Source organism: Physeter macrocephalus, chromosome 5 (assembly GCF_002837175.3).
Source record: "Physeter macrocephalus isolate SW-GA chromosome 5, ASM283717v5, whole genome shotgun sequence".
NCBI classification, from domain to species: domain Eukaryota; kingdom Metazoa; phylum Chordata; class Mammalia; order Artiodactyla; family Physeteridae; genus Physeter; species Physeter macrocephalus.
In genome coordinates, this window is record NC_041218.1 from 33302297 (window position 1) to 33326982 (window position 24686).

At 43.6% G+C, this 24686-nt stretch overlaps 1 protein-coding gene across 1 annotated transcript in view; it reads left to right on the forward strand.

The window, feature by feature from the left end:
* The first annotated feature begins 1260 nt into the window (after window positions 1-1260).
* Window positions 1261-24686, forward strand: part of WNT2 (Wnt family member 2) — a 42897-nt gene continuing 19471 nt past the window's right edge. Inside the window, exons 1-3 of the mRNA XM_007114397.2 lie at window positions 1261-1643; window positions 3736-3962; window positions 9261-9538. Of these exons, the coding sequence (XP_007114459.1) occupies window positions 1561-1643; window positions 3736-3962; window positions 9261-9538 (588 nt within the window). The 5' untranslated portion in view covers window positions 1261-1560. The remainder of the gene's footprint in view (window positions 1644-3735; window positions 3963-9260; window positions 9539-24686) is intronic.

Sequence of the window (24686 nt, forward strand, 5' to 3'; positions counted from 1 at the left end):
CCCGCCAGGGGGGGAGGGGGGGGGGGGGGGGGGGGGGAGAGGGGGGAGGGGGTGGGGATGACAGCATTTTTCAGGTTTTTGGCGTTTCTGAGATTCGCCCCGTCCAGCTTCTCACCGCGCTCGCGCCTAGCGAGGGCTGATGCTCCGGCCAGTCTCGGCTCTAGGAGGGGGTGGGGGAAGAGCCGGTCTTTCCTATCTGGACGGCCACCCCTTCACGCCCTGCGAACAATGCAGCGCCCACCCCACCCCCAACACGCACACACATTCCCCATTCCCCAAGGCACGCTCCGCGGGCGGGCGGCGGGTTCCTCCGCCCCACGAAAAGAGCAATGGAACAGTTCACGGCCGCCGCAAGTTCCTGGTCTTCCTTCCTTTCCGGTGATAAACGGCGGGGCTACAAGCCAGTTGCTGCTCAAGATGCTCCACCCGCGGGCTCAAGCCTGTCTCCCTTGGCCCTGCAGGGGCCCAGATCAGAACCGATAGTCCCTTGACCTCCGCAAGGCGCAAAAGCTGAGCGCCAGGGCGGCAAGAGGCGCGACCGGTGCTGGGCGCAGACCCTCGGCGGGCTCCTGCTGCCTCAGTTCCTCCCTGCATGATCTTTGGCTCTCTACAGCGCCGTGGAGGAGCTGGGTGTGCGTAAACACCGCATCTTCCCCAGACGTTTTGGCCGAGGACGCCTGGGTGAGGTCCGGAGGGTCAGGGACCTTCCCGTTTCCCCTCCCTTGGAGCTCTGTATATAAGCCCAGCACTGAGGAATCAAGGCCACAGGTCTTCACTTCCCTGAGGCCTGAACCCTGCCTCCCCAACCTTGCCCTGCTTAGCTCCAGATTTACGAGGGCTTGCTCTTCCTTTCGGTATTAGGAAGAGAAGCGGAGGGATGAGTTGAAAATCATCTCCGGATTCTTGCCTCCTGTACACGGCTGTATCCCTAGCCTCTCCCTCCTTTCCCCACATTGCCCGCTCGGGGACTTATGTTTGCCGGAGGGTAGCCTCGCCTATCCGGAGCGCTCGGTCCTGTGGCGGGGCACCCGCTGATGCTCTTTGGCCCGGAGCTTCCCGAAAGGTGCCTGCCTCCGCGGGTGCTCGAGGCCACGCAGAGGTGCTTCTCCCTCCCCGCCTCACCTCACCCACAGACCTCTCTTGCCATCATTTCATCCACCCTTATATAAAACCGCGCGACCCACCCGCCCCCCCCCCACCCCGCCATCCTACCCGGCGCAGCGCCCCCTCCCTTGGCTGCGCCTGGGCGGGCGGGCGGGGAGCTGAAGGGACCGGGGCGCGCTGGAGGCGCGCAGAGCTCTCCGGCAGCCCGCGCTCGCCGCGCCTGGGGAATTGGCTGTGGGCGAGGCGGCCCCGGCTGGCCTTTATCGCTCGCCCCGCTGGTCGCTTGAAACTTTATCAGCGAGTCTCGCCACTCGCCGCAGACGCGAGCGGGGGGCGGGGGCGCAGCAAGGCGCCGGCGGCCGTGACGAGGCGCTCCCGGCGCTGAGCGCTTCTGCTCCGGGCACGCATGGCGCCCGCACACGGAGTCTGACCTGATGCGGACGCAAGGGGGTTAATATGAACGCCTGTCTCGGTGGAATCTGGCTCTGGCTCCCTCTGCTCTTGACCTGGCTCAGCCCTGAGGTCAGCTCTTCATGGTGGTAAGTGCACGCGCACGGGCGCCGGGGTATTTTGGGGATGGGAGTGGAGACCGCAGGGGCCACATAGACCCTTCCCGGCGGCGCTTCCCCGCGGCCGGGGCAGTCACGGCTTCCGACCCGAATCCCAGCTGCTGCCCTCTCCTATCGCCCCTTCGATTTTCCTCGGAAGCCCATTCCAGCTTCGACAACTTCAACACCCCCGCCCCCCTCCCAATTCCCCCTCAACTGAGAGCTCGGATGTTCGGTGTATTTGGATCCAGTTGAGCGACAGCAAAATCGGGATCTTTGAGACAAGCGCTAGCCGGGTCTCTAGCTCTACTAGCACAGACGTGTGTGTGCGCGCGCGCGCGTGTGTGGGGGTGAACTTACCTCCAAAACTACTATCGTGCCCCCATGCTCCCCCTCCCCCCAGAAAACCCTCAAGATAAAAACCGACGGGCCAATTCAGGCGGGCAGGAGCGGTAGAACCCAAAGCGTGTGATTTTGCCTTCTTTCCCGTCCTTCCACATTCCTAGTGCTTCACCCCAGTGGGGCGGAAGAACATTTTGCTGCCTCCAGGTAGAGACCTACCGCCTTAATGCGAAGCTCCAGAGGCCGGGGGCTCTAAGATGTCAGTTCGAAACCACAGTCACCCCAAAGAGTAACTTTACTGCTGTCCCTTATACGTGGATCTTCGATTTATTCTGCATAGTGAGGGAACTTTGAAACGTAACAGGTCTTAGCATCCTTAAAAGTTCCAAAGGGAGAGGCTCTCCCCACCCAGAAACTCATCTCCATCTCCTTCATCTTGAGAAGAGATAGAGTTGAGAGCTCTTTAACGTTCTTGCACCTAAAACCTTCCGAACTGATACTTAAAACACTGATTCAGGAAGACCTGTTATCTGTTATGATGTGCTGTTTTTTTTAAAAGAATCTGGCAAAAGTAAGGCGTCTCAGCCCAGTGAGAGACTGGAGCAGGGAACTTTAGGAAGACACGAGCTCTTCAAAGGAGCAAGGCAGAGAAAGCATGGATGGAAAGAGGGGTTCAATTCCTTCCTAAGCCACTTTGAACAGAAAGGCGTTTAGCCTTGGCATTGCTGACACAGGATCAAAGATTGATTTATCAGAGTGACCGTTTTTCAATAAAATGACTATTTCTGTTTCCATGGGTGTATAAACATTATTTATTGCCCAGGCTTTTTGTCACATTGTCTCTCAGCTGTCACTTAAATATATTTTTGGGGAGTCACAGCTGTAATGATTTTATGATCATATAAAATAATGAAAATACAAGAAAAAGACATTCTCCTTGTTTGATCGCTTCAAAAGACACCTATGGCAGCTTGGGTTATATAAAAGGTACCTTTCTAAACATTTCACAACTAATAGAGAACATCTGCGTAGAGATGATGATGTAATTTTTTGTTAAAGTTTCTTCTCAAAAGTACTTTATGGAGCTATAACACTGTTTGATTCTTCCAAACATGTAGTGTCCTTAATAACAATAGAAAGATTTTTTTTCCAAAGGTTCTCTATAAAAGCCAAAAAGAGCTGGAAAATGGAAATATTTAACAGATTCTTTAGTAGGAAGAGAATGGCATGCCTGTGCAGAGAGTATAACATCAGATACCGGCAGGTGTTGATTAGACAGATACAGACAGTTTAAGACACTTAAACATTAGATCAAATAAATGGCAGTGAGGTGCTTCTAAAGGTCGGCTTCCTCCAAAGCCAAGTCCACACACATTGTGTATTGAGATCAGAGTCTTCTTGGAAGAATTCTTCCAAAAACATGTTGCCCCTTCCCCCCTCATCCCATTCCCCAACTGCAGACCTTGCCTCTCCCACCCTGCCCAGAGCATCATCTGGTGGCCTCGGCTTCACGTCCAAGAAACAGTCAGCACTCCGTTTTGGGGTGGCTTCTACCAGATCACTCACCATGCCTGCTGTGCCGCTTCTCCAGTGAACTAAAGTTAAATAACCTTTGCCTTCTACTATCCCCCAAAGGATAGGAATTCATATTTGAAATGCTGCTTTGAAGTCTTCCCTCTCCCGGGAAACACCGTGTGAGGCCTCGCTGTTCTGTGCTCTCCCCCGTGTTGGTCCTTCCCAGGTACATGAGAGCTACAGGTGGCTCCTCCAGGGTGATGTGTGACAATGTGCCAGGCCTGGTGAGCCGCCAGCGGCAGCTGTGCCACCGACACCCGGACGTGATGCGTGCCATCGGCCTGGGCGTGGCCGAGTGGACAGCAGAGTGCCAGCACCAGTTCCGCCAGCACCGCTGGAACTGCAACACCCTGGACAGGGATCACAGCCTCTTCGGCAGGGTCCTGCTTCGAAGTAAGTCTCCCGCCTTCACGCAGCTCATGGGCTCTACCCTCATATACACACACCCTTATCTGGTCTTCAAAGTCCCTGCTCGTCTTGTCTTGCATGCTATTCAGTCAGAGGCTTGTTCTGTTGGGTGGCATTTGGCCCATTTGACAGACAAGGACTCGAGAAATCAAGAAACTTGTCTAAAGTTTTGGAAGAGGATGTAGTGCCCCAGGCTGGTGTCTTTTTATACTTGGCTCTGTCCATCCACGTCAAGTCACAACGCTGCCTGTCCCTCCAGGTTCAGATTTTGTCTCTAGAAGAAAGGACGCAGCAGCCACAGAGCGCTTTTGACTTTTTAACTCTTCTTTCTGGGACTTGAAATTTCCAGAAGGAAATGAGCCGAAGATTAGGATAGAATGCCCAAATCTTTTATTGGCCATAGATGGTCATTATTACAATAACAAGTCAGTGTTATTAAGAAGCAGAGACAGATCTCTGCTCACCACCTTTGACCTCCCATTCGGCTACTCAGCTTCGGGTCCCCCTGTTTCTAAATTAAACATTTTTTTCAGTAAACTGTAAATTCTGTGAGGCAGGAACTCATCTGCTTTCCCTGCACCTTACTTGGTACCTTGTGTGTTGTAGGCATCACTCATTCATTGAATGGTTGAATGAATGGATGAACTTGTAGTGAGTGCCTATCCTCCAGGTACATTTTAAGCAGAAGGGTATTTATGGACGGTAGGGGTGGGAACCATGAATGCACAGAGGTAGACCTTGGAGATATTGCAGGTTTGGTTCCAGATCACCACAATAAAGCAAGTCACACGAATTTTTTTGGTTTCCCAATGCATATAAAAGTTATGTTTATACTATGCTGTAGTCTATTAACTGTTGAAAAAACAATGTACGTACCTTAATTTAAAAATACTTTATTGCTAAAAAAACGGTAACCATCATTTGACGATGCAGGTTGCCCCAAAGCTTCAGTTTGTAAATACACAATATCTGTGAAGCACAATAAAGTGCAATAAAATGGGGTACGCCTGTGGCTTCTTTTCTTTTTTTTTTAGAAAGCACATTGAACATTATCTAATTACATAATAAACTTCTTAAAAGTTCTGAATGTGGAAAGTAGCTTACTAACTTGTACACCATCAGAGAAAATTAACTGAAAATCAGATCTTATTTTCAAAACATCCCCATCCCTTAACCTGGTCTTAGCAGCATTCTCCAAGAAGTAGCACATCCCATTTGCTACTGGGAAATCTTACTGAAAACACAACAGTTTATGTGCGAACCCCAGAAACAGGAAACTTTCCACTTGTTTTTGCCCACCTCCCCCCTCCCAATCCTAAGAAAATCATTCGGGCTGTGCACTTGGTAATGCTTAACAGAGGGTGTTTCTATCAGGTAATCATCACAGCCCCAGGGTTTTATGAGGCCAAATGCATAACTGAATGTCTCTAAAATCCCCCAAGGGCATAGTACTCTCACTCTCAGTGTACCCCTAAAGTTAATTGACTGTGATATTCTGCAATTTTATTCTCTGGTTTAAGAACTACATTCTTCCGCATTCCTTTTGGAGTTTTGATATGACATCACAAAATTTTTGAAAGGATGATAATAAATTTCAGCTACATGGAATTTTAAGACTTCACCTAGATTAACTCACCAGTGAATCAATTAATGGACCTTATCAAAGAGAGTGTGCAAATATCTGGCACAATAAATCTTTGCATATATTAGGTACAGGCTCTTGGTGTTAAAGATGTATCAGGATTTTTCCTTTTCAAAGGTCTCAACCATTTTCCAATGATTACAAATTAAGTGTACTTCTCATTTATAAAATGATCACCTATAGAGTCTGTCTATGAAAATCCATTAAGATGTCTCCATATTGAAAAAAAAACCCTTTCCATAACAAATCAAAGGAAGCAAGTTTGACCACTGATTCTAGAGAGAGTATCTGCCAAAGCTGGAGATTCATTCAACTTAATCTTGGCAATGTTTGTTTCTTCAGAGCTGTAGAATGGCTGAGAGGGAAAAGGTTATAAATAGAGAAAGCAGAACAAGTTTGACTTAGTCTAAGCCTTCAGGTAAATTAGAGATTATAACTGTACTCCCTTCAGATTTCTTTCAGATGAAGCTGAATGCTTTGCCAAAGTACTCAAAACTTAAAACACTCATGCTACACAGTTTCTTTCCAATCTTCACAGAAGGCCAGATTTCTTCCTGGACATTTACGTAAACTCCTGTGACTGTCAGTGATGATTTTGTATTGGTTATGGGAAGGCTGAATTTGGCCTAAGGTAGCTTATCCTGGAAATAATCACGAAATTCCAATGAAGCTATCCAAAGAGTTTTACAATTAATTGCTTGGAGGGAAATTCACATCTTAGAGTTGTAACGAACTCCTCCTTCGGAAACCTAAATGTCCTCATAGATAAATAGGAAAGCCAAAGGGCAGTACCACATATAAGGAGAACATAAAAGTTACTGACATATCCTGTGGTCATAGAGAAATGGAGAACATCTGCCTCTTTTGCTTCAGAGAGCAAGAGTAAGGCAGAACGATTTTTAGGAACTTTCGTAATTTGCTCATTCAACCGACTATCACCAGACACAGGCAGAGAAATGTAAAGACAGAACTAGTAAACTCAAAAATAATCCTGCAAGAATTTGCATATACTTCCAGAATTCTAGAATAAGCCTTAAACAAAAAGGTGATTAGGTTTCATCCTTGTTAAAAAAAAAAACAAAAAAAAAACAAAAAAAAAAACAAGCATTTAAAAAAAAAGAGTTGAACAACCCATAACTTTCCAGAAAGCCTAGCTTCTAGTGTTTTGCCTTCCCAGCTGCCTGTCCCAGCCTATACACTTAGTAAACATTGCTTGACTTATCTCAAGCCAAAAACTAGAGAAACTTCAATAGTAACACATCAGGAAGTCTAAATATCACCATTTAGATTTGGATTTTGTTTCATATTGCAATGGCTTTAAAAAGAATCAGTTTTTCTAAGAAGAGGCCCGAGATCAAAATTTGTTTTGTTACAAAGCCAGCTCTTGAAATGTGCTACTATTTTGCACATAGCATTTTAGTGATTCATCTAAGACACTTAACTGAAAACATCTTAAGGTCGTATCTACATGATATACCAAAACATCTGGAGGTAAAGTGAAAAGATATTCCATGTGCTAATTTTTTATTTAAATAAATAAATATCTAGCTATTTAGTAATGCGTTTGAATAATAAATGACAAATATTTAGAAAGGTGATGGCTTTGCTTTGGAAATTATCTCTGAAATGTAGCAGATTTTTAAGTGATTTTTTTTTTTTCTTTCAGCCAACAAGTCAATGTAGTTGTTTGCAAGTTAGGCCAGGATGCATTCTGTGCCTAGACAATTTATTCCTCTACTAACCTTCAAAATACTGTCTGGTCACTGACATTCTATCATCTGCATCTTCTATAGCTTTCCCCTAAAAGACCACCTCATAAAGTTTCTCTTCTTTCTCCTTAAGAAATAAGACTAGTGCAAAATATATTATGCATTCAGGAATTTTCCCCCATATATCTCTAAATGTGGGCACTGAACTCCAAATCCAAAACCAGGCTTTAGCAGATGAATGGGATGACTATGGACAAGGTATTTTCCTACACGGTAAAATGGGTAAAATAAAAATTTTATTTATCTAAAAGCCACTAGCAGAGATTAAGCCACATTTGCATCTATTAGTCACCATCTTTTACAAAACATGTCAATTCCTCTTAGAAAATCATCTGTGATCCTTATAACACAATCTGGAATTCTAAAACAGCTCCCACAACCGTCACATTTCTCTCTGGAGAGCACTACCTGCTACCTATGGCAAATATTCATATAACTGATTTTACCTAACTTCAAGGCATGATTGATTCCTTTTTTTTTGGATGGTTAGAGGTTTCGGGGGAGATATTTTTTGAAGGCTGAGGCAAGTGCCATTTAATATGGTGTAGGTACGTTTTCCTGATTTTTAATAATGAGACTAGCAGAGCAAATATTGCAAGGGATATATAATAAATTTTAGCACTGAATGACAAATGGAAACAAGCAGGGCTTCGACGCGAAAAGGTGGTTGGTTCTCCCAGCTGTGTGGTTCAAAAAGTCACACTCGTCTTGACATAGTGAATCACCAAATGGCTCTCCATTTGCTGCCTTGCATTTGCATTAGCTTGTTCGGCTTCTATTTTGATGGTGAATATATTTGCTGCAGCAACCATTAGTAAAAAGGCATGCTAATAACAGTGAAATACAGCTCCACTTGAAAAATGAGGTGCACACAGACCCTAAAGAGCCTTATATCTGTCACTATACCACAACACCGTGTTATGAGTTACTACAGATTATTAAAATAATTTAATGTAGTTATCGCACTGAAATATGTACCCTTCAGCCTGGAAGTGAACGTAGCCTGTGCTCTAATAAAGAACAATTCTAAGAAAGTACCCCAAAGGGTTCTTGCCCAGGTCTAATTATAGGCGGTAAATTTGTTTCCTTCCAGAAAAAAACAAAGAAAAGCTTTTCACTGTCTTTTACCCAATACCAGTGATTACTGCAGGTGTTCCAGAAGAAAGTAAATTCACCTTAATAGTTAGACGTAGTATGTAACTCAAGGATATTGCATATTGCCTTCAATCATCTCTCCGTTACCTGTGAAAGCTGATGGCAAGCCAAAGCTCTCCAGGGTTAACCAGAGGTGCTGGTTACTGCTGTGAACTGTCTTTCCACCTCAACCCCTAGATTACTTTGAATTCAGTATTTCAGTAGCAATCATTTACACTCATACAAGTGTCCTCAGTAATGCCTGGAGGTCGGGAAGGTTTTTCAGTGAGAGCTGTAGTAGCACGAATACCAAAATACGTTATGGAATGATAGAATTGTAGATTTCAGACTGTATGCTGCAGAGGAGGAAACCAAGGTCTAGAGATGTCCTGCTCCTCTCTTCTGGGACATGTGGGATTCTAGGTTATAGCAAGAACTTGTATGAGACTAATATGAAGCCAGGAACTGGGCAGGGCAGGCTTTTGCTGCATTTTCTTTTATACTCTATTTACTTTAAGGCTAGTTGTCCTACAGTTATCCAAATTGATAAAAGCTTGTATTAAGCGTGATGATTCATATTCAAGAGCAAGCCTTGGCTCTAGGAAAGAATTCTTCAAGGATACTTTGTCTAGTGGCAAAGTATGTCAGAGGCAGAACAAGTATTCAACAGCCATCGTGTGAAAGTTATTCAGAACGAGCAATGCCAGACTACTTTTAAGAAAAGCATTTTTGTTACAGGTAGCCGGGAATCTGCCTTTGTTTACGCCATCTCCTCAGCTGGAGTTGTATTTGCCATCACCAGGGCCTGTAGCCAAGGAGAATTAAAATCCTGTTCCTGTGACCCAAAGAAGAAGGGAACCGCCAAGGACAGCAAGGGCACTTTCGACTGGGGTGGCTGCAGTGATAACATTGACTATGGCATCAAGTTTGCCCGAGCCTTTGTGGACGCCAAGGAAAGGAAAGGAAAGGATGCCAGAGCCCTGATGAATCTTCACAACAACAGAGCCGGCAGGAAGGTATGGACTGCAACAGTGCTCGTTTTGTAGACTGCATGGCCTTATAAATCACTTAAGGCAAGCTTATCTTAAGCCTTCCTAGAGTGCTAAAATGCTATCATCACAACTTCCCACTGTCCCCCAGCCCAGAGCTTGTTTGTTCTAAAGAATACCACCAACTGGGTTGAAATATCCCCACCTGCACTCTACCTTCCCTCCCACAGCTAAGCTGAAGGAGTCCACCCACTTCTTTTGGCATTGGGTACAGTCAAGTACCTATGGTCTCTCTGGATACTGTATCATCTAGTCAGAAGATAGCATCTGTGGTTGAGGATAGGGCTGCATCCCACATACCAGTGGGACACTGAATGCTTGTATCTAAGGGGTAGCAAGTCCCAGAACATCTTCTCTCAAACTTATCATGAAAGCAACTCACCAGGCATGGCTTGTTGGCTTCTTCTAGATTCAGGGAAGCTCTTTTCAGAACCAGAAGCTGCTTTCAGTCTTAAAAGCCCCACCTTGGGCTTTTAAGGGGTTTCTGGTACTGGACGAGGAAGTGGATTAGGGGAAGACATGCCCCAAAGAGGCACACTGGCCCCTTAACCTCTAGTCCTGACTAACCTCTTGGGCTGTGGGTACCTGGTCAATATTCATTCCCTAACTCCCATTTGTTAGATGAGGAAATAGACCCTCCAGTGCTCAAGGTCACATGGAGAATCAGAAGAAAAGCCAGGACTAGAATTCAGGTTTCAACTCCCAGCCCTGGGGTGGTTTGGCCTAGGATTAAACCATTTCAATGCCAGTGTTCAGATCCACTGATGAGCCATGTCTTTGGGCATGGTGGCTTGACCAGAATAACTAGAGAATCTGAATGCTGCACATTAGACCTTTGTGTAAGAAGCATAAACTGGTTGGCTAATCAAACATTCAGTCAGATACATTCTAAAATAATCTAACTGCCAATGAGAAGAGATAACTATAATTTGTCTTTTATCAACACCAAATAAATATGTTCTTGACATTAATATGTAAAGAAAGATCAGCATAAAATTGAAAAGTCCCCATGGGGGCTTTAATAGGAAAAAAGAATAGAAAAGAATGCAGATCTGTTTGGATGAAAACCCTTTTACTAGGCTCACAGAGGGAACAGATCTCATTTAAAGGAATTTGGAAGGAAAGAAGTCTTGCTTAGCACATGGAATAAGATGAGTGTGACCTGAGCAGTTTACAAATAGTACCTTTCTTGAACTTGGAAAATCAACATTCCTAATTTTCACAAATTTATGAACTTATAGTGACTACTGCCAAGAATATAGACTACGGTTGTGCAATCCTACAACTGTGGTAATTACCATTTGTGCAATGGTTTAGATAAGGAAAAATTTACATTGACCTTTGTTTTGACATTGATACCATATGTATAGGTTATAAAGTGTGGCGACTTTGATAGGAGAATGCTGCTTAATTATTCAAGCACAGTATGTGGTTGGATCTCTCAGACTATCTGTACAGATAAGAGCATATGGTCATACACTGCATCCAAAATAACGTTGACTCATCAAAATAAATGTTAATTTTGCTTAATAGATCATTAGATATTGAATGTTTCTACTCTTCAAGACAATAGATCTTAGCTATTATATCGTAGGCTCTGAATAAACATGCTTTTTAATGTAAATTACATGATTCCTCACTGTGTAGAGGTGAACAGCTGTCAGGCCTCAGATATTCTCCTGCCTACTCTGCAAAACTTAGGAGGCTACTTTTGATTGGAATAAAAGTGCACACACTGACTTTTTAAAATGTGGCTTTAATTAATGGTGGGTGGGCAGACTTTTTCAAGGAGATGCATGATGTCAGTGAATATGAACTTTAATGAGAGTAAATGTATTGAGATAAACATGCGTCTCTAATTCTCTTCTTGCGGTCATTAGACCCCCAGTCTCTACTCCCCCTTTGTACCAGCAGAAGGTCTGTGGAATCAAAATGAGAACAGGCTGGGCTTGAGTTTGAAGGCAGGCCTCCTGAGCTAAGCCTCTGACTGGCCTAGCTCTAGAAAACCCCAGCCTCCAAGGCTGAGAGCCACATCAGTTCATTTTTCTTTCTTCTTTGTGCTTTTCAGTATTTCCCAAATTGTCCACTACGAACATCTTCTACTTTTTAAAATGGGGGGATGGGGTGGGGTAGGGAGCAAGGGGGCAGGGCCAATACATTTGAAAAGAAAAGCCATCTATTCCAAGATTGTTCTGCTTAGCCAACGCTACAAATCAGAATTCAGCACTGCCATTCACAACAGGCCTTAACTTTCCCCTAATATTTGAGCAGTTTAATTCTTTTATTATAGCAGCTGGTTAGAGCACCCTCATGTGTCTCTGTACTGTAATATCATTTTAGATCTTCCATCACTTTATTTTAATCACAGCTTCAACAGAATTTGTAATGATGCTTCTTTCCTTCATGTTTTCTTGGAACTCATCTGAAGTCTAGTTTTCTGCCTCCAAACAGGACTATTGATAAGTCTTGAAAAGATAAATCTACCTTGTTCAAAACAAACATTTTATCAAAAAAGACAGTCCATGGCTTCTCTTAGCAGTTCTTTTTAGATCTAAAGAAGCCATGCTATGAAAACTTCTAAATTACATTTTAAGATAGGTTAAGGTAAATTTCAGGTGAAAGTTACTTGGTTGATAGTCACCATTTGTTTCCTTTCAGGATCTTGAAAACAGCTTTAAATTAGCCACTCTTTCTACATGAAATGATCACAACTTCTTTTACCTTTCCTAAGAGAATCTGTCTCAAAATATTCCATGTACCCAATCAAATACTGCCCTTTAATCACTAGACATTTCCATAATAAGAATAAGAGGAATTCCGTAAAAATACTTTTCCCCAAAAGTATTTCTTACCATAGTGAAGATGGAACAAGGGATGTGAAGCGAGACCTACCTTCGTTTTAACCCTGCAATACCGGTGGCTTAGATCACTGAATTCAGGCTCTTTCAGATGTAAAGAGGATTACGTAGTGCTACGGAAAGACAAGGGTAAAGTGAATAGCACAGAACCTGGCAAGTAGTAGGTGCTCAGTAAAAGCTAGTCCCCCCTTCCCCCTTTAGTGACGTGAAGGTTATCTGTAACTCAGGGTACAGAATCAGGCACAAATCCAGTTTGAACTAGTACTTAGGATTCAATCTGATCTCTCCACGTCCCCATAGGCTCATCTTCGGTACAGTCTAACATACTAATAAAAAATAGGCATACGGCATTAGCTAATGTACAAAAGACCATCAAAATCCTTTGTAATTTGATCTTCTAAAAAACCCCTATTGGAATAAAAAACAGTATTAGTATTTCTATTTTTCAGATGACGAAACTGGGCCTTAGAGGGATCAAGTGACTAACACATAGGGCCATACAATCGTGAAGTGCTGGGCTTGGGGGCTCAAACCCATGGCTTTCATCTTTTTGTCCTTATCTACCTTTCCATGTTGTCTCTGTTGAGAATTTCTGAGAAAGATAAACACACAGCATTTCTGTACTGAAAAAAACAAAACAAAACAAAAAACAGCAGCAGCAGTCCTTGGAAGGTAGTTTACTGGTGATATTTTTTTCTTCTTTGTGTGTGTCTTTAACTTTACAAGTTTCCTCAACTGAATATGTATTATTTATTAATAAAAGGGAAAACCTTGTTTAAATACCAAAAACATAACTTCTAGTCACCATGAGCATGCCCAAAGCTTATTTGGTGGATTTCCAAAATTTCAACTCAAGGCACTGCAAGTTCTAGAGCACTGTTCCTATGTGCTGTTGGACTAAATTTGGGAAAAGCACTGTTTCTGGTGCTGTCATATGTAGAAAAGAATAAGACAAAATCCTGACCACAAGAAACTAAATTTTAATCAGGGAGACAAGTGAAATACAATTGCGAGGCAAGCTCTATGCTAGATGGTATAATAGAAGAATCACCCAAAGGGCCAGTTAGTTGAGGAGAGAAAGGTTGTGTCATAAAAGAGCTGGGTGTTGAAGCTGGAGATAAAGGTTTCCTATGGCTGAGATAGGGAAAATGCTTTCCAGGATGAAGGGACTCCAGACAAAGTAAGATATGAGAGTAGAAAGAACATCTAAGTTGAAGAATGACAAGGGTACTAGGGTAGAGCTCATGGCTGAGAATTAATAGGAGCTGAGGCTGCAAATTTGAGTCTCGGCCAGATCTGGAGAGCCTCAAATGCCGTGCTGAGATATTTGGGTGCTGCTGTGAAGCAATGGGAAAGTATTGAACAATGCAGGAGATGTTAAATACTTAAGTTCCAGTTTTATGTACTGTTAATTTCTCTAGAGTCCACTTTAAAAGAATGATAGATTTCAAAGTTCAAATCTTCTGTAACAGGTTTGAAAGAATGACTTTAAAAAATAGACTCACTAGGAAACTTATGAGAAATTTCTACCTCCCTGAATTTTATTTTCAGCCTTACCTATACATATAAGGACTGATGCAGACAGTAAGCTTCCTGATGGATAGTAATAAAAAATTAGCATATGGCAACTGTGTTGCTATTTATATTTTTAACATAGTGTTTACATTGTTATTGGCTCATTAGGGGTTCTTAGCTATTGACATCATGTTGACTGAGGCAACATGGAGGCTGGGGCTCTGGACACTGGCTCTAATACTTGAGCATGACCTTGGACAAGTTACCTAACAAGGATTGCTACAGAAAATAAAATAGATACACATATGCACCAGGTTTTAAGCAAGCCTAGGAGGTAGGTACCATTACTATCCATATTTTCCGTATGAAGAGACTAAAGTCTACATAATAGGGTGGCTGGAATTAGGAAACAAGTTGAATTTATTTCCTAGCTGAAATTCAAACTTAACTTAGCCTCCTGTATTTTACATTTATATATATTTAGATATCCTGTATTTTATATGTGAGAAGTTTGGAGGGCAAAGGATCCAGAGTTTCTAGTTCTGTGCTCTGCCCAATCCAGCACCCCTCAAGGTCAGTGCTATTGAGCGCCGGACCTGCCCCCGAGCTCGGCCCACTGAGGCGCCAGCACAAAGCAGATACTTCCAAGTTCTGACTACAGGAAATACCTCCAAAGTCAACACAAATGGATATTGTACAAGATGTAAGCGTAGCCTTACAGGCAAGTAAATCTTGGGCCTAATAAAGACTTCCAAGAATAGATCCTATGATGCCACTTAAGATAAATAATACACAACGGGTCTGAACCAAGAGAACTGGGTGTGATGAAGAAGAAATCACTCTCGAAAAGTAAGGACTATCAACAGAAAAGAAAGTGATAAAACTGAACTGAATTACAGAGCCAGACTGCTTTAACCTCCTGTATATCCTCATCTTCCTTTCAATAATGTTGAGCATCTTTTCGAAGCACAACTTTCACTTAGTACAGATTTATGTTCTGACTGGCCTTCTCTGTTCATAAAATTAAACGCATTCTGAAAAATTAGATCAGTTCTGCCAGCCTCACCTCTCTCGTGTTGGACCCAAAGACAGAATGTTTTTGATACTGTCAATCTTTCACCACGTATGAATCAAAAACTAACCAGAATTAAAGTCCCAAAGCAGAGAAAACTGTTAACAAAATTGTTACAGTTCCAGGTAAAGTTCTATTGTTCATAGAAAATGTTTTTTAGACTGGCCTCATTAGTCAATAAGAATTATTATATACATGGTTAGTCAACGGTAATGTTCTTGATTCCACAAATAAGTTCCACACCTTATATTTCCTAGCTAAGCCCACCCACAGTCACTGTTTTTAAACAATAACAGTGCTCAAGAAATCACAATGTCTTATATAAGTTAATAAATGATTGCATAAGCAAATCAACTGCACAGTTTGCTAATAAATATTCCTTGTTTTCCTAGTTCCAGAGCATGTATGTTTGAAAGATATGTTGGTCTGGTTTTCAGTAACTCTTATTAGAGATGTGGACCTGTCAAAGGGATTTAATTGTTAATAAATGTACTTGGCTTTAAGCCAGCATCTGAAAATTAAATAATATGTTTTTAATGTGTGTTTCCCTCAGGAAAACTGATATAGGACCAGAAATATGGTAGTTGCTTTGTGGCATACACCCAACTAAAAAGTGAAGTACTAACACTTCTTCAAATGCTCAAGTTAAACTAAATACTTTAGTTGAAACATAGCATGTAAAGACCTAAAATAAATTCTAAGCAGGATTTCTAAAGCAAGGTCAGTAGTTAAGTTTGCATAGATTTCACAGGGTATAAGGTGGACTGCCCGTTTTCTGATAGGGAGAGAATCAGTATAGCAGGACACAGGGGTCATAAACTGAGCAAAATGCAGGTACTTACAAAAAAAATTCTCATGATCTGCAAAGAAGTCATAAAGACACCCTGGCGTTGCTTGGGCTCCATCTCCAAAAAGCCTAAGTTAAGAGACTAAAATTTCACTCTCCTTGGGAGAAGTCTGTCTTATTAAAACTGTCAAAATAATTCTTTGTGGACTAATTTGATGCGCAAACACTAAATGTAAAAACTTTCGTAGAACCCATCCACTGAAACCAGAGACCATGAACCCCCCAGAAGTTCATAAGAAAGGCTGGCAGAGTGATTTAAAGTGTCAACCTGGTGTCAGACAGGCTTGGGGTACATCCTGCCTCAGCTACATTGCCTGTGAGACCTAGGGCAAAGTCCTCAGGGTCTAGGTATCTCAATATCCTCATCTGTAAAATGGGGATGAAAATAGTATATGCCTTATATGCTTGTGTGGATTAAATAAAAGTGCTTAAATCAAGTGCTCAGCATGGCTTAACTTATGGTAAGATCCTAATGAATGCTATGCCTTGTTATTATGCTCTGACCTTTAGTTGGGATAAATATAAAATAGAATTGTTCTAGCTTGCACAATGCATGTATTTCCTTCTTCCATGCCCCCCATTTTTTTTTTAAAAAGAACAGTCAGACTTTTGTTTCTGTGGGATAGAATATTAATATTTATAAGTTTCTTAAATTCTAAGAGTAGAAAATAGCCTCTGCAGACCTGAAGGCTTAAAGTGCTCAAAATCAAAGATTTAAGGGCCATCAAAAATCTACTAAGATTTTAGCACTGACAGAACGATGAGCTTACTGAAGATTTTTTACTGAGATAAGTTATATATTACGCTAAAAATGGTTTCTATGAGGCTAAATGCCAAAAGAGTACTCCTGTCCTCAGCAGTCACACTTATTCATCTTTTTAAAAGTAGTGGACTTCCCTGGTGGCACAGTGGTTAAGAATCCGTCTGCCAATGCAGGGAACCGGGTTCAACCCCTGATCTGGGAAGATCCCACATGCCGCGGAGCAACTAAGCCCGTGTGCCACAACTACTGAGCCTGCACTCTAGAGCCCGCGCTCCACAAGAGAAGCCACTACAATGAGAAGCCCGCGTACACTGCAACGAAGAGTAGCTCTCGCTCGCCGCAACTAGAGAAAGCCTGTGCGCAGCAACAAAGACCCAACACCGCCGAAAATAAATTAAATAAATCATTTAAAAAATAAAAAAATAAAAGTAGTCATGTCAAATGAGCAAAGGTTTAGTGATGAGATGCCACAGAGTAAACACTGGTGGGATTAAGCATATAGTGAGGGGAAGTGGCTGATGAGGAATTGTGCTGGGCCCCTGGGGGATATAAAAAGCCAGGAGGGCTGTGAGAATTTACAAAGAGGGGCCTAAGGAGTAGGTTGAAAATGGAATCTTGACAGCAGTCCGCATCAAAAATCAAAGAAGGAAGTGGTACCAGAGACCTTTTAGAAAAGATTCGAGACAAAGTGGGAAACAGGACCTAAATGTGTCATGGGCTGAGGCCTGTTTCTGGAAGAAGCTTTCAGCATCGCACATTGGAGAGAGACAGCAAGTCACTGTAATCGATTCTTTTTCGAGTTCTTTCTGTTATAAAAACAATACTCACACGAACAAAAGTAACAAACTGAGCAGTGCAGAGGTGTGTCTCACAAAATGAGAACATTTCCTCCCCTCACAATCCTTGTCTCCTTCCAGAACATTTCAAAGTGCAATAGGACTCAAGGCTGTGGACAGAACATATACTATTTCACCTCTTCCTTCCTCCCTCAGACCTCATTAAAATTATAGTAATGGAATAAAAATGGCTTAAATCAGCAATAAAGAGAATAGTCAAAGAAATGAGAGAACTCAACAAATTTCTGGAAAGTGGAAAGGGAATGAAGAAATCACAACATAAAGCAGGATGGAGAAGCCTCAGCCTAGAAGAATAAAAGCAGATGATGGGGGGGAAAACAAAAGCAGATGAGGAATGTGGAAACCAAGATACCCTGAGAAAATGTCAGATACAAATGAGCACTGGAGAGAAGCATAGGGCTGAAAATTGGGATTAACTGAAAAACCCATTGGTGGCATAAAGAACCCCATCCCCTCCCCTTCACCTCCAAGCAGAACTCTTGGAAGTCTAGTGTCGAACCTTCTAGGCTTTCTGCAGTTAGAGTCTCCAGAACAGCCAGTGTCCTACCTACTCACTAGAAATCAAACCTCTGGTCCACAAGCCCCACCATATAACCAGAGTACCTAAATACTTTTTTATGACTTCACTCTTAAATATGAAGAGACTGTCCAAGAATTACCGTATATTTTATTAAATTCAGAAGCATAAAAGAAAGCAAACAAACAAAAAAGCAGTAAGTCAGGCAGAGATGAGAAGAAAATTTTTTAAAAGCCAAGAAGATCCAAGAAGATATTAATATCCATGAACAACAAGAATGGATGCTTTGAAAAAGTGGCAATTAGAGAACAAGAGAGAACTTGGAAGAGAAAGCCAAAGAAATCTCCCAGAAAGTAAAACAAAAAGCCCAAAGGACAAATGGAGAACCATAAACATCACCTCTCTTTCCCACTTGAGTTTGAAACCAACTAAAAAACGAACAAGGGAGGTAGATAGAAGGAGTAACAGCGTCCTTGCAGGACTGGAAAAAAGGCTGCACTGGAGGGTGCAGTTTTGAAGCTTCGACTCCACCGGGAGCTGGGCAGACTTACTCACCCCATCCCAGGCTGCGCACCGGGGCCCTGCAGGGAGCCCCTTGCTGAAGGGCAGGAGCTGATCATAACTCATCTGCTCCACAGGCAGGCAGATGCCCAAAGAGAAGGAACCCAGGCACACAAGCCCTGCTCCTTCTTTTAAACTCACCAGTTGGATAAGTCAGTTGTCCTACCCTGGGGAGAAATGAGTAAGGGGATGGAGAGAGCCAGGAGTGTTAGTCTAATGGAATTTATTCCTCAAGAAGCCAGGAAGAAAGTATTAAAACTATAAAAGAGAAAATATGAGACATGGAGGATTGAGTCAGAAGGTTCAGCAACTTGACTAAGTAGAATGCCATAAAGAGACTAAAAAAGTGTGTGTGTGTTGGGGGTGGGGTGGCATATTAAGAGAAAACTCTCAGTGATGAAGTTTCTAGATCAAAAGGGCCCACTGAGGGCTGAGCAGGACTAATTTTTTAAAAATCCTAAATATATCACTGTGATATTTCAGAACTCCAAGGATAAGGGAAGGTTTCTAGAACCTTTCCTGTGGGGGGTGGGGGTGAGAAAGTGGAATGAAAACAATAATCAGTTGCCAGAGAATCAGCCAGACATCAGACTTCCCATCTGTAACACTAGAGGCCAAAGCCTGTGGAGCAATAACTTCAGTTCTGAGGGAAAATTATTTTCAACCCAGAATTTTAAAACCAGACAAACTATTAGCCAAGTGTGAAGGCTGAATAAAGACATCTTAACACACAAGATTCAGAAAATGCATCCCCCATGCGCCTTGAAGGAGTTACTCAAGAAGGGGCTGCAGCGAAGGGAAGGAATGACCCAAAAAAAGAGAAAACATGGCATCTGGCAGAGCAGAGTGTCCACCTAGGAGGGCAGGATCCCAGCTGTGTCCAGATGGGACTAAGAAGATGCAGGACCATGGAACCCGCAGGAAACGAGGGGAAGTAATGGAACAGGTGAAATGAGCCTGAGAGTGGAAGATATTAGGTTACAGTAAACACACTTGGTAGCAAGTGTGTGTGTGTGTGTGTGTGTGTGTGTGTAAAATGACAAACCAAGTAGGGCAAAATATTTAGTAATTGGCAAATCTGAATGAAGAGTTCATTGTACTATTCTTGCAACATTTCTGTAAGTTTGAAATCATTTCAAAACAAAAAGTAAAAACAGCAAAATCTATTAGTAATCCTAAAAAAAAGAAAGAAAGAAAAGGACAGGCCCTGCTGACGGAGACTGGGAAGAAGAAGGGGAGGAGGAAGGAAGGGCTGCAAATATCCTCATCTCATAAGAAAGAGCACCAGTAACTTTTGGAACTAGAAGAGATGTAAGGGTGCTCCTTGAAGTTGGAGAGATCATCAGAACCAACGTTACAGAACCATGTTGGGAGCTGGGGTGAGGGAAATGAGGTGTGAATTAAGTTCTCACCCCCCATAAGAAGTCTATCAGCAACTATCTAACGTTGACCGATACGTAAATAGAGCGACAGGCAGGGCTGCCGGACTCAGCTGCGCCAACCGTGCGTGGCGCCCCTCTCCAGAGGGCTCCATTCACTGCACTGTCACTGTAGATTTGTTTAGTTACGAAGAGAATTTTCTGGTGGATGTCCGTATAGTATCTGGAGGATGGGATGTCCTTCTGTTTCCCACAAAGCTGGCGGTCAGCTAGCACAGAACTGGTCGTATAGACATTTGGGGAACCACCACAAGGGCAGAATGCATTTAAAGTGACCGCTCTGGGGTTGTGCCGTGCAGACCGGGAGGGGAGATAAGAGGAGAGGGTATAGCACAGGGCTATTGCTTTTCACTGTCTTTTCTGGACTATTTGATTTTTTCAAATCATGCGCACACAGCTCTTTAATTTTAAAATTTGAAAGTAATAATTAAAAACAAACAAACACAAAAAAGCCCCAGACTGGCAGCGCCTGGGATGTATGTCTCGAGGTCCCCCCCCCCCCCCCCCCCAACCCCGACCGCTTCCTTCGCTCATTTCCTTTAAGGTGCAAATAAAAGGTCTGCAGCCGCTCCATCAGCGGCCTGCGGGGGAAGCCCACCATTCCCTCAGCCAGCGCCTCCCGAGACCGCGGGGGAGCGTCCCTCCGGGCAGGACCCTCCACTGCAACCTGTCTCTCTGAGATTTAAGGTGCAAATAAAAGGTCTGCAGCCGCTCCATCAGCGGCCTGCGGGGGAAGCCCACCATTCCCTCAGCCAGCGCCTCCCGAGACCGCGGGGGAGCGTCCCTCCGGGCAGGACCCTCCACTGCAACCTGTCTCTCTGAGAGCGCTTGGCTTTTACTCCACTGGTCGCCATCTTTCGTGCCCTCCAAAGCAGCACTAGCGCAAACTGCTGCTTGTGGGAAATTTTCCCTGGAGGTCAGAACATTTTGGAGACATAGGGTGGGACACAACTTCTAATTCAGTCATCAGATATCCCAGTTCCTAGGACCTAAGTCCTAAGACCGACCCCTCCACGAGTTTCTCACCTGCTCCGGCCCTCCGTGGGCCCCGGACCCTGGCCGTGGTGCGCGGACTCCTTTCCTCCTCTGCTGCTTTCCCGGGTGTGGACTTGATTCTCAACCTGGCTGCGTATTAGAAGCACCTGAGACCGGAAGTACCATCAAGGCTGGGCCCCACCCCCAGGGCAGGTTCTGGTATATTCAGCTCCGGGAGAGGCCAGGGTCTCTGTGACCGGAAGGGTCCCCAGGTGATTTTAATGTGTATCCAGAAGGAGAACCACTGCTCTGTTCTCTCTAGGTGCCAGAGAACAATCCCCAAATTCCTGGGGTTTTTTTGTTTTTTTAACTCTTTCCAGATCAAGCAGCCCCTCAAATGGCAGCCAGATTGTAAATGAACATTCTTTCCCTTCCTTCTTCTCTGTGTATGCACACATACGCAGGCCTTTAAAAAGTGGATCATACCACATATACTGTTCTGCATTTTGCTTTTCATCTGACATCCTTTTATATTGTAAGAATGATCTACATCATTATTAATCAAAGACCACATCATATTCCTTTATTAAGCACATACCATAATTTGCTTAACCCTTGTCCTGTTGATGTCATTTGGTTTTTTCCTAATATTTTGCTATTGCTAATTATGCTGCAGTGAACATCCATGTGGGTATGCATCCTTCAAAACTTGTGCAGATATTTCCAGAGTGTAATCGCAAGGTCAGGGGATACCGTACATTCTCACCAACAGTTTGTTATAGCATCTCCTTTCCGTACTCTTACCAACACCAAATATTATCAAATTATCAATCTTTTTCCTATTTGCTAACCTGCTAGGCAAAGAAAAAAAGGTGTTTCATTGCTTCAGTTTGCATTTCTCTGATTACTAGTGAAGTTGACCATCTTTTTGTCTCTTTGTTAGTACTTTGTATTTCTCCTGTGAATGGCCTGTTTCATAGATTTTTGATGACAATTAGTTTGGAAGATGCGATGTAATTCCTCCCCATATCTCTCTCTACGACTTTTCTGCCCCATTATAATAGGTCTCTAATATTATTCACTTAATTCTTGATTTATTCAAAAGGATAGAGGGAAGCAGAGTATGCACAATTCAAAAGTTGAGAAAAACACAGTGCAATTTATATAAAGATTTTAAATGTGTTTTTAGAAAGAGCATGGATCTGGGAGTGAGACATATCTGATTCACATCCTAGTCTGCCTCTGTCTAGCTGGGTGACTCTGGGGAATTTTACTTTCCTCACTGATCCCAGGTTATGTGGGAAAAATAATCCGCTTTGCCTAATCATGGTAATTAGGTAAGATAATGGGCGGAGCCTGGCACATAGTGCAGTACTCAATATGTGGTGCGTATTATTATAACGTTATTACAACATTTGAATATTGGAATTCTTCCAGACTAGGCAACCTTATCGTGAGCTTCTCCATCCCATTTCTTACTCTTACCTCAACTACTGTCTAAGTCAGGCCACCTAGCCTTAGGTCCCTTCCCTCTGCCTCGCTGATGGAGTGGGGTATTGCCCTCTTCAAGGTTAAGGGTTTGAATTTCAAGTCTGCAAACCTGGGACATAGAAGAGGTGGAGGTAGCACCCAGGTGTGATTGAGCACTTCTCGGACTGTGTGTTAGGAATGGGGCCTGGAGATGCAAGCAAACCCAGTACCAGAGAAGGTGTCTCACTTTCCCCCTTGGTTAATTGTCAAGCCCGTGATTAATCCACAATCAAGAACTGACCTAGAGTCTGTCATACAGAGTGAAGTAAGTCAGAAAGAGAAAAACAAATGCTGGATGCTAACACATATATATGGAATCTAAAACAAACAAACAAAATGGTTCTGAAGAACCTAGGGGCAGGACAGGAATAAAGACGCAGACGTAGAGAATGGACTTGAGGACACGGGGAGGGGGAAGGGTAAGGTGGGAGACGAAGTGAGAGTGGCATGGACATGTATACACTACCAAATGTAAAATAGCTAGCTAGTGGGAAGCAGCCGCATAGCACAGGGAGATCAGCTCGGTGCTTTGTGACCACCTAGAGCGGTGGGATAGGGAGGGTGGGAGGGAGACGCAAGAGGGAGGGGATATGGGGACATATGTACATGTATAACTGATTCACTTTGTTATAAAGCAGAAACTAACACACCATTGTAAAGCAATTATACTCCAATAAAGATGTTAAAAAAAAAAACAAAAAAAGAACTGACCATGGTTCCAGTGGAAATACTTTCGGTTATAAGTAACAGACCCCGGGGACACTAAATAATGAGGAAAACTTAATATCTTGGATCACGAGAAGTCTGGAGGCAGGGCAGGGCCGCAGTGGGTTCATTCAAGCAGTTCAGCAACACCCTCCAGAACCCAGTTCTTCCTGTCCTTCCAGACTGCCGTCTGCAGCTTGTTGCTTGTCCTGCACTGGCTGCCTCATGTCCCAAGGGGGCTGCTGCAGAAAGTTGCATCCAGAGACAGAGAAAAGGACTTTCTCCCCTTTTAAAGAGTGAAGAAACCTTTCTTACAAGCCTCCCAACAGATTATTCCTAACATCATATTGGCCCAAATTGAATCACCACATGCCCTCTGCCGAAAAAAATCAGTAGCAATTAGTATTATTGATTTGGGCTGCTCTGAGTCAGAGAGAAGCCGGGCCACTTCTGAAGCACGTGGCTGCCCAACACCTGAACAGAAGTTAGCAAGGAAGAGGGAAGTGGCTGCTGCCACTCAACAGGGAATGATGATGATGATCAACAGGGTGTACAACTGCCACTGCTGTGTGTATGTATAAGGACTCACAAGGTGTATTTTAAATTAATATGCAAACCCTTCAGTTACCAAGTTCGAACTTTGCAACCTGGAAACTTAGTATTACAAAGAAAGGGAAGTGATGTTTCCTGTTATTTTTAAATCTAGGAGCATTACTTATGAGTAAATAACCCAGCTTTTAAAGGAATAAGCTTTGAAGAATGAGCATTCATAGTCAATTCCCAAGCAGTTGGCATGGAGTGAGTCCTGTGTGGCTCCATCGCGATCTTAGGATAGAGGGCTCCCGGACAGGTGACCAAAATGGGGCACACTGGGGGAGCCAAGACGGCCCCCCTAGGGGTGTTTCTCTGGCAGAGGCCTGCTGTCCAATTCACCCGGTGAGCCTCATACCAAACACCTGGAATATAAAGATAGGGGGCCAGGGTGGGGGCCATATGGGGAGTGTAGTTCCAGAAAAGGAGTTCATTCTAAGAAATCCTTTAAAGATGCCCAGATCCCTGGGACCTGGGAGACCAAACTAATGCCATTTCTCCTGCTTCCTTCTCTGTCCTTCCCTCCAAAGCTGGCTCATCCTGAAGAGGACAGATTTCAAATGTAACAGGGCACAGTCCTCCATGAGGGGCAAAGCGGGAAACATGTGGTGGCAAGGCCTGAGCTGGGAAGGGGATGAGTGAATGCACAACTGGGGAGCCACCATTCTGTCTCGGCTCCTTTTAGAATGCTTTTGTGGGTCTGACCTTCTGGAATGATGAGCATTTCTGCACACGTAGTCCTATTGATACTATAGCCTTGTTCAGAAACTGAGTCTGTGGAAGAGGAAACACCAGGGCAGAGTTACCTGGGGTGAGGCTCCGGGGAGGGAGAGGCAGCCTGGAGCATTGGTTTCTGTGGAGTACAGGGGAGGGTGAGCTAGGGGG